The 17,577-nt window shown below is 36.8% G+C and overlaps 1 protein-coding gene across 1 annotated transcript in view; it reads left to right on the top strand.

Annotated features, from left to right (window-relative positions):
* SPAG17 (sperm associated antigen 17) overlaps positions 1-17,577 on the top strand; it is a 236,085-nt gene that overhangs the window by 151,507 nt on the left and 67,001 nt on the right. Inside the window, exons 25-28 of the mRNA XM_032881319.1 lie at positions 5,184-5,359; positions 7,420-7,537; positions 9,397-9,575; positions 11,518-11,677. Coding sequence (XP_032737210.1) covers positions 5,184-5,359; positions 7,420-7,537; positions 9,397-9,575; positions 11,518-11,677 — 633 coding nt within the window. The remainder of the gene's footprint in view (positions 1-5,183; positions 5,360-7,419; positions 7,538-9,396; positions 9,576-11,517; positions 11,678-17,577) is intronic.

Consider the following 17,577-nt stretch of genomic DNA (forward strand, 5'->3'; position numbering starts at 1 on the left):
CTTGTTAACTTTTGCCATTCTAACTGTTGAAAGGTGATATCTCAGTGTCGTTTTTATTTGAATTTCCCTGATGGCTAATGATGTTGAACATTTTTCATGTGTCTGATAGCCATTTGTATGTCTTCTTTGGAGAAGTGTCTGTTTATGTTTTCTGCCCATTTTTTCACTTGATTATTCGTTTTTTGCATGTTGAGCTTCAGAAGTTCTTATTAGATCTTGCATACCAGTTCTTTATCTTTAATGTTATTTGCAAATATTTTCTCCCATTCTGTGGGTTGCCTCTAGTTTTATTGACTATTTCCTTTGCTGTGCAGAAACTTTTTAACTCAGTGAAGTCCCAAAAGTTCATTTTTGCTTTTGTTTCCCTTGCCTTTGGAGAGGTGTCATGAAAGAAGTTGCTGTGGCCAATGTTGAGAAGGTTACTGTCTGTGTTCTCCTCTAGGATTTTGATGGATTCCTGTCTCACATTGAGGTCTTTCTTCCATTATAAGTTTTCTGAGTACAGATCATTTGCCTCTTTGGTTAGTTTATTCTTAGGTATCTTATGGGGTTTGGGACAATTATAAATGGGATCAGCTCCTTAATTTGTCTTTCTTCTGTCTCATTGTTAGTGTTTAGAAATACAACTGATTTGTGTGCATTGATTTTATATCCTGACACTTTGCTGAATTTTTGTATGGGTTCTAGCAATTTGGGTTAGAGTCTTTGGGGATTTCTACATAGAGTATCATGTCATCTGCAAAGAGTGAGAGTTTGACTTCTTCTTTGCTGATTCTGATGCCTTTTATTTATTTTTGTTGTCTGACTGCTGAGGCTAGGACTTCTAGTGGTTTGTTGAACAGTAATGGAGAAAGTGGACATCCCTGCTGTGTTCCTGACCTTAGGAAAAAAGCTCTCAGTTTTTACCCATTGAGGGTGATATTTGCTGTGGTATTTTTCATAGATGGCTTTTATGATATTGAGGTATGTTCCTTCTATTCCTACCCTGTGACAAGTTTTAAGCAAGAAAGAATGCTCTACTTTGTCAAATGGTTTCTCTGCATCTATTGAGAGCTCATATGGTCTTGACCCATCTTTTATTCATGTAGTGTGTCACACCGATTGCTTTGCAGATATTGAACCACCTTTGCAGCCCAGGAATAAATCCCACTTGGTCATGGTGACTAATCCTTTTAATGTACTGTTGGATCCTATTGGCTAGTGTCTTGGTGAGAATTTTGGCATCCATGTTCATCAGGGATATTGGTCTGTAATTCTCCTTTTTTGGTGGGGTCTTTGTCTGGTTTGGGGATCAAGGTAATGCTGGCCTCAGAGAACAAGTTTGAAAGTGTTCCTCCCATTTCCAGTTTTTGAAAGTGCTTCAGAAGAATAGGTATTAATTCTTCTTTTAAATGTTTGGTAGAATTCCCCATGGAAGCTGTCCAGCCTGGCATTCTTGTTTGCTGGGAGATTTTTGATTACTGCTGTTGGGGTCCGTTATCAAAGGAACGAGACTGAGACAAAGTGAAAGTTATGCAAAGCCTTATTCTATGCCAAGCATTAGAAGTTGGACTGACTGGCCAGGGAACGAGACTGAGACAAAGTAAAAGTTATGTGAAGCTTTAATCTATGCCAAGCATTAGAAGTCAGACTGACCAGCCAGGGCCACCTCTGAAGAGAGCAACCCCCTCCCGATCTCACAGGCTGGTTTTATAGGGCATAACCGCAGACCCAAGGTATGTGGCTTTTACTGTTAAGGCATTTAGTCCCAGAATCGATACCTGGACCCATACCAGGAACTACTGGAGCGTTTATTCCCAGAATGAAGTCCATGGATGTAAACAACAATATGACTACCTCGGCAATATGGAGTTGCTCTGGCTAAGCAGGCCCTAATAGTTAAGCAGGTTTTAACATTAAATTGGCCCTAACAACTGCTTCAATTTCCTTGCTGGTTGTGGGTCTGTTTAGGTTTTCTGTTTCTTCCTGTTTCAGTTTTGGTAGTTTCTATGTCTCTAGGAGTGCATCCATTTCTTTCAGACTGCCTAATTTGTTGGCATATAATGGCTCATAATATGTTGTCATAATTATTTGTATTTCTGTGGTGTTGGTTGTGATCTCTACTCTTTCATACATGATTTTATTAATTTTGGTCCTTTCTCTTTTCTTTTTGGTAAGTCTGACCAGGGTTTTATCTATCTTATCCATTCTTTCAAAGAACTATCTCCTAGTTTCATTGATCCGTTCTTCTGTTCCTTTGATTTCTATTTCGTTGATTTCTGCTCTGATCCTTATTATTTCTTTTCTCCTACTTTATTTGCTGTTCTTTCTCCAGCTCCTTTAGATGTTTGGTTAGGTTAGGTTGTGTATTTGAAATCTTTTTTTTTTTTTCTTAAGATTTTATTTATTTATTTGACACAGAGACAGAGATCACAAGTAGGCAGAAAAGCAGGCGGGGGCGGGGGGAAGCAGACTCCCTGCTGAGCAGAGAGCTTGATATGGGGCTCGATCCCAGGACCCTGAGATCATGGCCTGAGCTGAAGGCAGAGGCTTAACCCACTGAGCCACCCAGGTGCCCCTTGAGATCTTTTTTGTTTCTTGAGAAAGACTTGTAGTGCTATGTACTTCCCTCTTAGGACTGCCTTTCCTGAATATCAAAGATTTTGATCAGTTGTGTTTTCACTTTCATTTGTTTTCATGAATCTTTTAAATTCTTCTTTAATTTCCTGGTTGACCCATTCATTCTTTAGTAGGATGCTCTTTAACTTCCAAGTATTTGAGTAACTTTTGTGTTAGATGTCCTTCTTCTAGGTTCCCACAGAGCACTGTATTTCCTTTATCACAGACTTAACACATGACATTTTATCTGAGGGGTTTTTCATTTGATCTACTGATTGCAAATTCCTTGTAGTCTTCATCATTGCTTATCCAATTCATAGTACATGGTGGTAGGTACTCCATAAATTTTTACTGAATGAGTAGATGGATGGGGATGCGAGGGAGGAATTTCCAGCTCCCTATAACCGGATGCCATTCACTTATTTATATACTGTACTTCCTATGGGTGAGGAATCTTGCTGGCACTGAGCCACAATGATGAACAAAACCATGGCACATCTATTCAAAAAACTCATTGTCTGGGGTCACCTGGATGGCTCAGTCATTTGAGCACCTGACCCTTGATTTCACCTCAGGTCATGATCTCAGGGTTGTGAAATCAAGCTCCACATTGGGCTACACACTCAGTGGGGAGTCTGCTTATGATTCTTTCTCTCCCTCTTCCTCTGCCTCTTCTCCCCTCTTTTTCCCTCTGTCTCTCTCTTTCTCTCAAATAAATAAATAAATATATATTTTTTTAAAACTCATTGTCTAATGGGAAAAGAATAAATAAATAACTGCTGAATTGCTAGAAATTATCTATAAACATAGTACTGGGAACAGTCAGAAAATACTTCAGAGAGAAAGTATAGTATCTGAGGTGGGATTTTAGAGATGAATGGTAACTATTGAGACAAAGCAACAAGGAAAGGGAATTCTTGACATTAAGAACCATTGTGTATAAACATACAATTGTGTAAAAATATAGCATCTTTACAGAAAGGGGAGAATTTGAGTGTGGTTGGAGTGGTGGAATGTCAGTACTCAATGCCCCATAAGATCAATGAGTATCAAAGGTGTTTAAATAAAAGATGAGAAGTGATAAAATTGGATTTCATATTAGAAATATAATTTTATGATAGTTTCGAAAGTACACTGAAATGGCAGTATTGGAGGTCCCATACCAGTTTGGGAACTCGTTGCAGAAAATCAAGTAAAAGATCAATGAGAATATGAGGTAAGTTAGGAACAGGTAGGAGAGGCATCATTCAAGAGAAATTTCTGATGGCTTGTGACTGGTTGGATGTATGAGGTCAGTCAAAAAGAGAAAATGCAAATACCTCACTGTCTAACTTGGGAAATGAGATGCTTGATTGCTCATTAAATGAAATTAAGTACATAGGAGGCTTTCCTTTCCTAGCAGAAGAGAGACTTACTGAGTTTGAAATGTCTCCAGTACCACAACCAGGGAGAGATATAGAAAGGCAGTTGGACATATTAATCTGATGCTGAGAAGAAAGGTCATGCCTTGTGATATAAATTTTGGAGTCATCAGCATGCAGATGAGAGTTAGAGCCCCAGTAGTGAGTGAGATACTCAGATCTACTATACATAATAAAAGTGCTCAGTTTTGACTGTATCACAATCATGTGTGATTTTTCATAAATATAAATACCTGTGCCTCATCCCTAGAGAGTGTGATTCAGTGGGTCAAGATGGGGGCCTGAGCTTTTTATAAAAAATTCAATGAGTAATCATTATGAGCAGCTGGAGTTGAGAACATCCACTGTAAGCATAAAGGGAAGAACCCCTGGAATCTAATGACATTTAAGGATTCACAAAAGAGGAAGAACTAGTAAAGGAGACAGAAAAAAATTGTTCAGAGAAGGAAGAGGAAATACAGGGAGAGTATTATCCTGGAACCCAGAGGAGAATAGAATTCCTTTAACACACCAGTGATGCTCAGAAGATTGTGACAAAATTCCTTCAGAGATCAACTTGCTTTTGAGAATTCTGGCAATACTTTTAGATACAGAATAAAATTAATCTTTTACAACTTCTGAAACTTCTTTTTATCAACTCAACTAGAAAAACCTCTTTTCTGAATTTCTTTTTTTGTATCCCTTATTATTTTCCTATTTAATATGTCCTTGTATTAAAGCTATTTGAGTATAATCATTATTAGAATATTTTGGTTTCATAGGGTCTTTTATATATATTTTGTCATTATTGCCCACTGCTCCATGTTGCATATATGAACTTTTCAAAAAATATTTCTCAAACAGATGGTTGTTGCACTATCTTTAGGAGTTCATAATCTAGATGGGAAGGCAAGAACATGTGAAATAATGATTCAATCAAATATATCAAAATATTAAGTACCTCAGATTTTTTAACTGTAATTCTCATTTTTAAATCAACTATATTACCCCTGAAATTTATGTGATGAAAAATCATTTTCAGCAAGGTAAAAATTGTTGCCAGCTGGTATAAATGCATGGAAACATGTTTGCCATGCAAACATTTATATATTTATTGAATAAACTTGTTTATTAAACTTATTTAGTAAACTTATTTACTTGTTTTCTCCTTTTTTCCTGTTATAGAGGATAAGGATCCTAATTTGGAAACAATGTTGAGTATCCCATCAGCACTTACTACAACAGTAGTTCCTCTTATAGTGACTGTTCCTCAAAGCAAAGTGAAAGGAAAAACAAAAGGCAAAGAAAAACCTAAAGAATCTCTTAAGGAAGAGGAACACCCAAAAGAAGAAGAGAAAAAGGTACATGGACTTACCATTGATTCCTAAATCCTACTTCTATCTCAGTTTTAACTTTTTTAAAATCATGAGTTACACCAACAGTATCATTTCAGTACATGTATATTGTTGTGCAGATGTATTAACATTCCTTGAAGTTTCAATTTTGAATGAAAAGAAGAGATTTGTACACAGGAGTTGGATCCCTACACCAGGAGACATATTGTCATGTACAAACTGATTCAGGTCTTCCATTCTAAACTCAGAATGAAGAGCTCACCCTTTTTTCCACTCTGGTTCTTTGCTTTTGGTTGGTTATGTTCCTACCATTCTCTAAATACTTTATTTAGTTTTGTAAGATAAGCAACAATTGAAAGAAGAACATTTCAAGTTAAATAGGAAGTACTTCCATTTGGTAGACTTGGCCTTAGATATTGATGTGCTACAGGGCTTCTGGCTAAAGAGCAGTTCACCCTCTACTTCCAATACCACCAAATGCAGACATCACAGAGGCTTTGATTCCAAATGTGTTCCTAATACCAGAATACAGATCAAAAGAATACAGACAAGAAGGAAATCACTAATGAAATCTTGAAAATTTGCTAGGTGAGCTGTACAGTTTGTATAGTGTATAAATTCTCAGTTTATTAGAAGAAAAAAATATTAAAAAGTGACCAGAGCTATTGATTTCAGACCTTGGCCCTCTAAAAGTTCTGGTGTTTGTACGTTACTTAACCTCTGCACCATATTTATTTAGCTATACTGGATGACTTTTCTCAATCCAGGGAACTTGACCCTTATTAAGTAAAAAATTTACAGTGTTAAGCTGAATAGCCCTAGATAATGCATTAATTTACTGAAAGCAATCTGATAACAAAACAATCAGTTCTCCCGTAATTTTTAATAAGTGACAATAATAGAAGGGTGGGAGATAATTACTGGTTTTATGTGTAATGATAAATTTGTCATGGCAGGTTCATGTCTTTGAACATTATTGTTCATTTTACAGAACGTCATAATTTTTCCTCTTAATTTTGTTTTGTGTTTAATTCTTTTAAAGATTTTATTTATTTATTAATTTGAGATAGAGCAAGAGTGAGAGAGAAAGAGAGAGAGAGCACAAGCAGGGGAAGTAAGAGGCAGAGGGAGAAGCAGTCTCTCCACTGAGCAGGAAGCCCAAAATGGGGCTCAATCCCAGGACTCCAGGATCATGACCTGAGCTGAAGGCAGACGCATTACTGACTGAGCCACTCAGGTGCCCATTACTTTTGTTTTTAATTGACTTTTGGCTAACTATTCCAAATTTATTATTTTTTAGTAACAAAGGCAGAACAACCTAAGTGATCCACAGCACAAGACTAGTTAAAATAAACTACAGGTGCAGCAACAGGGTATCAGTTGGGATGATTTTAGAGGCTAACAAAAAAGAGCCGACTGGAAAACTGAAATGATTATCATGAGGGGTTGTTTGGAAGTAACTAAATAACTTTCATTCTGGGGTCCAAGTAACCAAACAAGGAACTCAGCATAGTTAGCATAAAATGAACTAGGATTTTTGAAGTAGACATACCCAAACTTCATTAGTTTATAAATAATCTTTTTATGTCTTTTTAATTGTTTTTACTTACTACAAAAGTAATGCTTATTAGAGAAAAATAATGACACATTTCCTAATAGCATAACATCTTTAACACCCAAACTTTAGAAGATATACCAAGTTGGTAGAGGTGAGGGCACAACCCCACACTTGCATACAGAGGCATCTTTCAAGGCCTACTTTAAGCCCCAACTCCTCCATGATCCTTTCCTAATTATTCTGATTAATTTTGATGTCTTCGTTTGTGGGAGGAGAGATGTGCTAACAGTTTGGTACTATAATTTAATTGTTTCACATGTCTATGTGCCATTCTATGAACAGAATATAAATTACACAAAAGTACAGCCTCGTGCATCTTTACAGGCTCAATTGCAGGGCCCACCAGTCCTGGGCAAGTCATATCTTAAGCACTCAGCAAATGCTTGCTTAGTCAAAATAAATCAGTAGCTTATTTAGAAAATGACAATTATTGTTAAATTATTTACAGGAAGAAGTAGAACCAGAACAGGTTTTGCAAGAGACTCCTTATGTTCCTACCTTCCAAAACCTAAATGTGTCTTGCCCCAATGGACTCCTGGTGACCTTCATTGGGCAAGAGTCTACAGGTGAGTGTTAGCCAGCATGGGGTGGGAGGGGGTGGGGCAAATGTCATACAGAAAACAGTTGAATCACCCTTGAAAATGTGTGTATTTTCATACCAGTTAAACATGTTGATAATGAACAATAGGCTAATAATAATGATGACTAGCATTTTTTGAGCCCCCAGCCCTAAGTACTTAACATATATAAAAATACACAAATAGAGTAAACTAAGTTCTAATAATTCCATTTTACAAAATAAATCGAGGCTTCAGGAGGTTCATTAACTTTCCCAGGTCACTCAGTTCCTAAGTGGCAGAAATTAAAGGTCATTCTTGGTCAGTGATGGCAAGGCTGGTGGACTCTTAACAACTTTGATGGGGTGGGACCCTGTCTTTCTGGCTCTACAGAGGGCCACAGGTATAGTGATTTGCTGGTCTGATCAAATCAAAAGACAGTGAGCATAAAGTAAGTGGAGGCAAGTACAGGTTAAGTGGTTGAAGGATATCAGTCTTGTTCCCAGATATTAGAATGTGATTTTATAAAGTCTGTTATTTTTGTACATGGCCTCTAACTCATTAAGATGACTAAGTAAGTACAAGTAGGACCTCTTTAATTAACACGATGGGGCATCCACATTAGTGACTGAATTTGAATATCACTGATATGGAGATCCACTCTTGCAGTAGAATTAGCAGATGAAACAAAGCAAGCACTGGCCTGGGACTTGAGTTATATATATGTCCCTTTCAGTTGCTTACTATCTCTGGACCATGTTTCTTCATCTGATAAAAGTTTTGTTATACCAGTGGATCCTGACTTTAATTGACAACCAAATGTCCTCTTTATTATAGTTCCCTTATGTAACACCACATTTGAAAAAAGAGTATCTATCAAAGAAAAAGAGTATGCCTATTGAAAACTAATTCAATGTCATGTTTACTTGCCACCTAAATTAAAAGAAGCTAAGGGCTGCAGTTGGTCTGGTTTGTCTTAATTTTGTTTTTCTTCATCTGAAACTCTGGAAAGTGAAATCTCTCTTAAAGGGTTGTTGAGGCGGGCTGAATAAAATACATATACAAAGCATTTAACGTATGTAAACATCTCAGTAAATGCTTATAATGTTATTGTTACTAATACTTCTGTGACTTAGAGGGTATCATGAAGGGCCCTCATTCCAAAATATTTTTCTAACAGCCCAATATAGTCCCTGAAATGCCATCATTACATGTTGATAAACCACTTTTTAAGTTGAGAAGAGGAAAGTATTCATTAGCAAAAACTGAATAGTTATTGTATGCCAGAAATTCTCAATGATAATATTTTCTTTTGAAGGAACCTATGAGGTGTTTTTCTCCTTGATTGCTAACTAAGAATAGAACCTTGAGAAAAATCTGGATTTGGTTAGAGATGAGGGGATTATGTTAACTCTGAAAGGTGATGAATGATTTAGGAAGGGCAAGCCTGAGTAACTTCCCCTGGGGCTCCTGACAACCAGGGAACCCCAGAATAGCGTTGTGCATGCAGGGTCAAGAGCTTACTCAAAGGCGAGGAAAAAGTACCCACAGGGAGGAAAGGGAACATCTACGACAGCAAAACTCTGCTTCCTTCCTAATTTTGCCAGGGATATCCTGGAATTCCTTAGAAGAATGGACTATACATGGAGAAGGTACCTATTAAGTACTTGTAGATGACCTTATTCACTACACTTGACTATAACAAGGCAGCAAAACACCAGTGCTCTGGGCCATCTGTCAGATTATGAAGACTGCCCTATTATTCACATGTAGACAGAAGAATTAAAAAAAATAAGGAAAAAGATAAAACGCCAGCTACACAGCATTGCTCAGTTCACAGGAAAGCTTTCTTTCTTTTCTCTTTTAAGATCAGAATGTTGTGGACGAGGAACCCACTTGGGACATCATGGTCCGGCAGAGCTACCCCCAGAAGGTGAAGCACTATGAATTCCACAAAACGGTGATGCCACCTGTGGATCAGGAGGCCTCAAGAGTTATCACCAGGCAAGGCACTGTTGTCAAATACATGTTGGATGGATCTACACAGGTAACGGAATGTTAGATAAATAACACTCCTTCTTGCTGCGAAGTACAATACAAACAAGCTGGGGAAAAGAACAGCGTTATCGTAGGCAAGAGGGACTACTCATTTGAAAATGGAGTCACACTTAAAATGACAAATGGAGACTAGTATTGTTTTCTGTGCAATATAGGATACAAACAGACTTATTCTGTATATGATCCAGGACTAAATGCAGTCTTTACCTCCTCCCCCTCTCAAGGCACCTGAGAATAATTTTTAAAATACTTTTAAATAATAAATTCATAACGGTACTGGAAAACAACAAAATGGGCCATCAGTGGATCAGAAGATTAGGAGACTTTCTAGAAAATGCAAGTCAGATGAGATCAGACCAATGGAGAAATAAAAGCAAAGTTTAAAGCAAGTACAAGAGAAAACCTGCAGCAAAATTAAAAATCAGTTCTAACATAGACATTTCACAGAGGGAGCTCTGCACCCAGACAATTAAGTTAGTGTCCCCAGTTAACTCACTACTATACCTGGAGGGTGAGAACCAGAAGTCATAATATCCAAAAGCCATATGGCCTGCTCTATACCTCCCCAGTAATCACAGGGAAATTGTTTCTGTAATTAGAGGATACACCACCAAGAAGTGAAAAGGGATTCTCAAGGGGACCGATGACCATGCACGCAAGAATCATCAACCTTAGAGAAAAACCAACTGCATGAAAGTAAATTACAGAATAATCAAAAAATTAAAGAAATAGCACCTAAAAATAAGGATAAATAGTTAAACAAAAAGTTGAAGGTGAGTAAAAGTAACATAGGCAGAGACTTGAGAGGTTAACGGTCTACAAAATAACAATAAAAAAAAGTTACTGTGGACAAAATAAAGAGTTCTTAGATATCAAACACAATATATTTGACATAATTGGGTGTCAAATCACCGTGTTGCAGTGATCAATATATATATACATATATATGTGAAACTAATACAATATTGTATGTCAATATACTTCAATTAAAAATCTTAAAGGAGGGAAAAAAAGAAAAACAACTGTGAAAATTTAAGGCTGGGAAGTGGATTATGGGGAAGAGAAGAGTTACGAGACGTGGAAAAGGGATCTGAAAAATACAATCTCCAGAAGAAGAAAATAGTGGGAGTGAAGAGGGAAAATAATGAAAGAAATAATCTAGGGAATTTTCCCAGAGTTTAAAAAAAAAGAAAGAAAGAAAGAAAGAAAAAGACAAAAAGCAAACTTTGGATTAAACAGGGCAGTCAAGTGCCAAGCAAAATTGATACTAATTATCTTTAAAAGATCATCATGTCATAGTGCAATTTGGGGACTGCACAGGTAGACAATACCAAAAGCTTCCTTAAAGAAACCAGTTACCTCCTATAGAATGAGAACTGAATGGACATTAGATTTCTCACTGGCAGCACTGATGGGGGGGTTTTGTCATGTTCATATGTTCGTTGGTAGGCTATAGATACTGATCCGGGTAGATGTACTGATGATACCTATAGATGAGACACATACTAGAGATAGACGTTGATAGAGACTAAACATTTAAACATGTGATAAAATTTTAAATGTAGTTATTATATAAGCTGAAATAGGGCAGGTAATTTTCTAGTTGCACAGAATGGAGAAAATAAAAATAAATAAATACAAAAAATAAAAACTCAAATCAGTCCAACAAAAGACAAGATATAAAAAGAAAAGAAACAACATAGAAGGTATACAGAAAACCATGAATGATATTATCGTGCTGGTTATTAAGCTATAGTCTCTGAGCTCTACAGTTACCATCCTAAAATATACTTTGTGCTTAGTCTGGAGGTCTGCTAACAGCATTTTTCCTTCGGATTGACTTTAACCTATGCCAGTGTTAACACAATGTTAAATGTTAACCGGCCTCTTCCTTGCTTCTGAGAATGTAGGAACTTCTGCTTTTCCTTCAGGTTCTCTTTGCAGATGGCGTTGTGAGCAATAGTCCTGATTCAGGTCCTGTTTCCCCTCCTGTTGAAATGCCACCAAGTCCTCATAGTGGAGACTTGATGGACACAGTTTCTCAGCAAAAGTCAGAGACAGCACCATCTGAGATTATCATTCTAAAGAAAGGTAATAATAATTGAAGAATCTCAATTGATGATGGGTTTAATAAATCTTACACTTCTTATCTTTTCCATGTATATATTCAAGTATACTCACATGTATACATGTGTGTACATCTTAATTGAATCACAGCATTACACACTGTTACATGAACTGCTTTTTTCTCTTAGTAATAAATAATGAACTTCTTCCTGTGTTATATACTCTTACACAGCATTAGCTCTAATGCCTGGGCTACTGTTTTAGGGTTAGTTGAGCAGATCAATGATATCAAGGTACTAACTAGGCTTCTCTGGTTCTCTGGACCTTTTCCTCTGAGCCACGAGCTGGGAAAAGGCCACACCAGCTCTAGGTATAAGGTTCTCATGTGGTAACTCTCAAAAGCAAAAAACAAAGAGAGTGAATATAAGAACTTTCAAGTGTCTCTTTTTGTCAGGGAGGAAAACATTTCCAGATTCCACCCCCTGTCCCCACCAGCAAACCTCCCCTTATATCCCATTGATTAGACCTGGCCAAGCACCTAGGGTAGAAAAACAAACATCTGACATTTCTGTATTTTTTTCTCAGGAGATGAGCAGTACTATTTGGGGAAAAGAAAATTGAATAACAATTGAGTAAGCAATCAACCGTGCCTGCCATAATCTAATATATGAAATTGTTCTCCTCAGAGATATTTTCAATTGACACCCCCACCTCCAATGCAGTATGAAAATATTTGTTTCCTTATACCCTTGCCAGTGCTGGATTTCCTTATTAATTTGATTTCATAGATAATTAACAATCTTTTTATTACATTAATTTACATTTCTTTATTACTGGTGAGGTTAAACATCATTTTTTTCTTTTTGTGAATTTTCTATTCACATATTTTCTCAGTTTACTATTTTCATATTTATTTGTAAGAGTTGTGTGTTTGTGTACCAGGCACAATTCTGAGTACTTTAAAACATTAAATCAGTTAATTCTCATAGCAACTCTGGTTTCTATGTAGATATTTTAATAATTCCACTTTACAGATGAGGAAATTGAGACACAGAGAGGTTAAGTAACTTTCTCGAGGTCTCTCAGCTATTAAGTGGTAGAGCTGCGACTGGAGTCTGGGCATCTGCATCACAAACTTTTCTCAATTTCTCATGGGACTTAAATGATCTGAGACCAAGATTTAATCTTCTTTGCTAATTTCAAACATCTTCCCACAGTAACCAGTAACCTTGTATAGAGGCAAACTGAATTTCCTTTTCGGTTAATCAAAATTTAAAGAAATAGACTTTCCTTTAGTAATAGCTGAGGGCTCTTGGTTGAAGTGAATGAAGGCATCCTCATTGCTTTCAAACTTCCCAGCTCAAAGCTTCCCCTCGTCTTCTGATGGGAGAGGACTTGATGTAGGGTAGCCACTTCTCTTAGAGCCCGGTGGGGTTCCAAAGGGCTTCTGCCTCCAGCATAGTGTGCTCCAGATTTCTTTAAAGCCCGTCCATCTAAGATGACGTATTCACTTAAACACACACACGCGCGTGCATGCACACACGCATGCACACACACACGCAGGAACTAATAAACTTTTTTTTTTAAGAGCGATTTTACATTTACAGAAAAAAATGAGCAGAATTTACAGAATTCCCCTATACTTCCTCCCTACCTGGCTTAAAGTTTTCTCTATTTTAAACACATGTGTTATAATTGATAAACCAATATCAATACATTGTTATCAACTGAAGTCCATAGTTTGCATTAGGTTTCATTCTTCACATTGCATGGTTCTGAGAGTTTTGACAAATGCATAATGTAGTGAATCTACCACTACAATAACATACAAAATAATTTCACCCCCTGTGAGAAGAAAAACAAACCTGTGCTCTATTGATTCCTTTCTCCCTTCATCTTCTCCCCGAAACCAGTACTAAGGAGCTGACAGTCTCTTTTCCCCTCTACCCAGAACCTTGGAACCACCAATCTACTTTCTGTTACTATAGATTTATATATTCTGGACATTTCCATTAAAGAGAAGCATACAACACAAGGCCTTTTGTGACTGGCATCTTTTAGTTAGCATAATATTTTCAAGGGTCAGCTATGTTGTAACTTGTATCAGCACTTCATTTTTATGGTTAAGTAATATTCTGCTGTGTGGATACACCACAGTTTATCCACTCATCCATTGACAGACATACAAGCTGTTTCCACTTTTGGGAAACTGCAAATAAAGTTGATATGAACATTTCTTTACAAGTTTTTGGTGTGGACATATATTTTCATTTCTCTGGAGTAGATACCCAGGAGTGGAATTCCTACAATAGTAACTGTGTTTCTCACTTTGAGCACCTGACAAACTTTTCCAAAGCAGCTGCATTGTTTTCCATTCTCACCAGCATGGATGAAGGCGTTCCTATTTCTTCACTTTCTTGCCGACACTGTTATTTTCTGTCTGGAGCCATTCCTCTTTCCTTCTTTTTAAAATTTTATTTATTTTTGATTATTATTTCGAGGGTATTGGGTTTATGCTTAGGCATTAAGATTTTATTTTATTATTTATTAATTTTTTATTGTGTTCTATTAGTCACCATACATCATTAGTTTTTTTTTTTTTAAGATTTTATCTATTTATTTGACAGAGAGAGATCACAAGTAGGCAGAGAGGTAGCCAGAGAGAGGGGGATACAGCCTCCCTGCTGAGCAGAGAGCCCGATGCGGGGCTCAATCCCAGGACCCTCAGATCATGACCTGAGCCAAAGGCAGAGGCTTAACCCACCAAGCCACCCAGGTGCCCTGACATCATTAGTTTTTGATGTAGTGTTCCATGATTCATTGTTTGCGTATAACACCCAGTGCTCCTTGCTATACGTGCCTTCCTTAATACCCGTCACTGGGCTCACCCATCCCCACACCCCCCCTTCCCTTCTAAATCCCTCAATTTGTTTCCCAGAGTCCATAGTCTCTCCCACTACGATTTCTCCCCCTTCATTTTCCCCTTCTTCTAATATCCTCCATGCTATTCCTTATGTTCCACAAATAAGTGAAACCATATAATTGGCTTTCTCTATTTGACTTATTTTACTTAACATAATCTCCTCCAGGCCCATCCAAGTTGATGCAAAAGTTGGGTATTTATCCTTTCTGGTGGCTGAGCAATATTTCATTGTGTATATGGACCACATCTTCTTTATCCATTTGTCTGTTGAAGGGCATCTTGGCTCTTTCCACATTTTGGCTATTGTGGACATTGTTGCTATGAACATTGGGGTGCATATGGCCCTTCTTTTAACTACATCTGTATCTTTGGGGTAAATACCCAGTAGTGCTATTGCTGGGTCATAGGGTAACTCTATTTTTAGAGTGGTATCCTATTTTGATTTTGAATTGCATTTTCTTAATGGTTAGTGATGTTGAATACCTTTTTATGTACTTAGCGGACATTTGTCTATCTTCTTTGGAGAAATTTCTATTCAAATCCCTTCCCCAATTTTGTAATAGATTACTTGTCTTCTTACTTTTGAGCTATAAGTATCTTTTGTGTATTTTGGATGCAAGTTCCTGATCACATACAAATCAGGTATATGATTTGTGAATATTTTCTCCCAGTCTTTGGGCTATCTTTCCATATTCTTGATGGCGCCTTTTCATGGTGTTCATTTTGTTGAAGTCCAATTTATCTGGTTTTTATCCATCTGGTTGCTTGTACTTTTGGTATCACAGCTAAGAAATCATTGCATAATCCAAAGTCACAAAGACCTATTCCTGTATTTTCTTCTAAGAGTTTAAAATTTTTAGCTTTACACTAGGGGCTTTTACATTCACTTTTATATAATTTTTTATATAATATGTGATGGGGTCCAAATTCATTCTTTCGAGTTTATTAAAAAGAAAATTATTTCCCCCATTGAATTGTTTGGCACCTCAGTCAAAAATCAATTAACCATAAATATTAAGGTTTAATTTTGGGGTCTTATTTCTGCTCCACTAAACTCCTATATGTTTATCCTTTTGCCAACATCTCATTGTCTTGACTGCTACAGCTAAGTCTGAGTCACCCATGTTTATTTTCCTTTTTAATGTAGTTTTGACTATTCTGGGTCTCTGGCATTTCTGTATGAATTTTAGGATCAAATTGTTACTTTCTGCAAAAGAGACAGCAGGGATTTTTATAGAGATTCCACTGAACATGTAGACAAATTTTGAGAGCATTGACATCTTAAAAATACTGTCTCTAATTCATCAACTAAGGATATCTTTTTATTTATTTAGGTCTTCTTCAGTTACTTCAGTAGCTTTTTATAGTTTTCAGTATACAATTATTAACAATTGTTTGTTAAATTTTTCCTATGTGTTTTATTCTTCTTGATCCTATTATAAGTGGAATTGGTTCTTTTTAATTTTGAGGTTGTTCATTGATGGTATACATCAAGACAGTCTATTTTTTGTATTTTGGCCTTGTGTCTTGAAATCTTGCTGAACTTTCTTACTCTAACCTTTTTTGTTTTGCAGCAACTTTGAAAATAAGATCCCAAACCCCAGAGTTTGTTTGTTGTTGCTGTTATTGCTGTTTGTTTAGTGACTTTCCTGACCTTGTTCTTGCAAGTCTCTCTCCTTTGTCCTGTGTGGCTACTACAGTCTCTGCTGTGTTAGCTTAGTGATCAGCTAATGATTAGGCAGGGATTTACTTACATGCCTCAAGCCAAAAAGCCTCCCAGCCTTTGCCAAGGGAATATGTGTACTTATTGGGGCATTCCTTCTTTACTCTCACAATTTAGACCCTAGCCCTAGCCTCAAGGTCAGCCAGAGGTGAGAGATTCTATATTTCTCAGGTCTTTCCTGAGCATGAGTACAAACCTCCATGTGCATCTGGCCACAGGAAAATGTCAGAGTTTTTCAAAGTTCCTACAGTCATCTCATTCCCCAGCTTTTTCTTTGAAGTTTTTAGGTCAGCCTCTTGTTTGCCCCAACTATTTTTGCAGCCTGAGACAGCCACATTATGAAAAATAGCCACCGATTGTTTAGACAAGGGCCCCAGATTAAGGTTGTTTACAATGAGTGAATTCTAACTCAGGTCAGAGTGAGGATTTTCAGGGAATTTTCAGAGCAGTCGAACAATGATGAGTCTCTGGGAATGGGGCTTTTAAGGAGAATTCCAGGGCTATTGGCCCCCTCCAACAGCTGCCACACCGTTGGTTTTCATAGCTACTGTGATTCCAAGGCTACTGTTTTTCAAGGCTACTGCACAGTTGGAGATGGGGGAAGATGAAGGATGAGAATTGGGTAAGTTATAACACCACAAAGCAGTTGTTGTTACTGAGATTCAGCTGATTGTTGTAATTCTTTGGTTTATTTCCAGATTTCTAAAAGAGTTGATTTTGATAATTTTTTTTCCAGTGTTGTCACTGTTTTTTTTGAAGAATGGCTTTTTGAAGGTCCTTTCTTGCCATACCAGAAGTGCTTCTCCCATCTCACAAGAAATACTATTTAGTATTTTCATAATTTTTTAGCTCTAAATATTTTCTAATTTCCAGATGACTACCTTTTTAAAAAAAAAATTTATTTAGATGACTTCCTTTTTGACCCACAAGTTATTTAAACATGTTTCTAAATTTCTAAAACTATAAAGTATTTTTAGGATTTTTAAATAATTGATTTTTAACTAATCTTTTGAAATTCATTGAAATGTGATGTATAGCCTCAAATATGGGCAAGTGTTTAAAAAAGTCTGTGTATGATTGAAAAGGGCATGTATCCTGTAGTTATTGAGTATAGTGTTCTCTTTATAACTGTTAGATCAAAACTGTTAGCTGTGTTATCCAATCTATTTCCAAGTTCAGCAAATTTCTCTACAAAGGGCAAGATAGTAAATATTTTTTTTATTATGTTCAATTAGCCAACATATAGTACATCATGAGTTTTTGATGTAGTGTTCAAGA

The sequence above is a fragment of the Lontra canadensis genome, unplaced genomic scaffold (genome assembly GCF_010015895.1).
Source record: "Lontra canadensis isolate GAN:19392208 unplaced genomic scaffold, GSC_riverotter_1.0 scaffold75, whole genome shotgun sequence".
NCBI lineage: Eukaryota > Metazoa > Chordata > Mammalia > Carnivora > Mustelidae > Lontra > Lontra canadensis.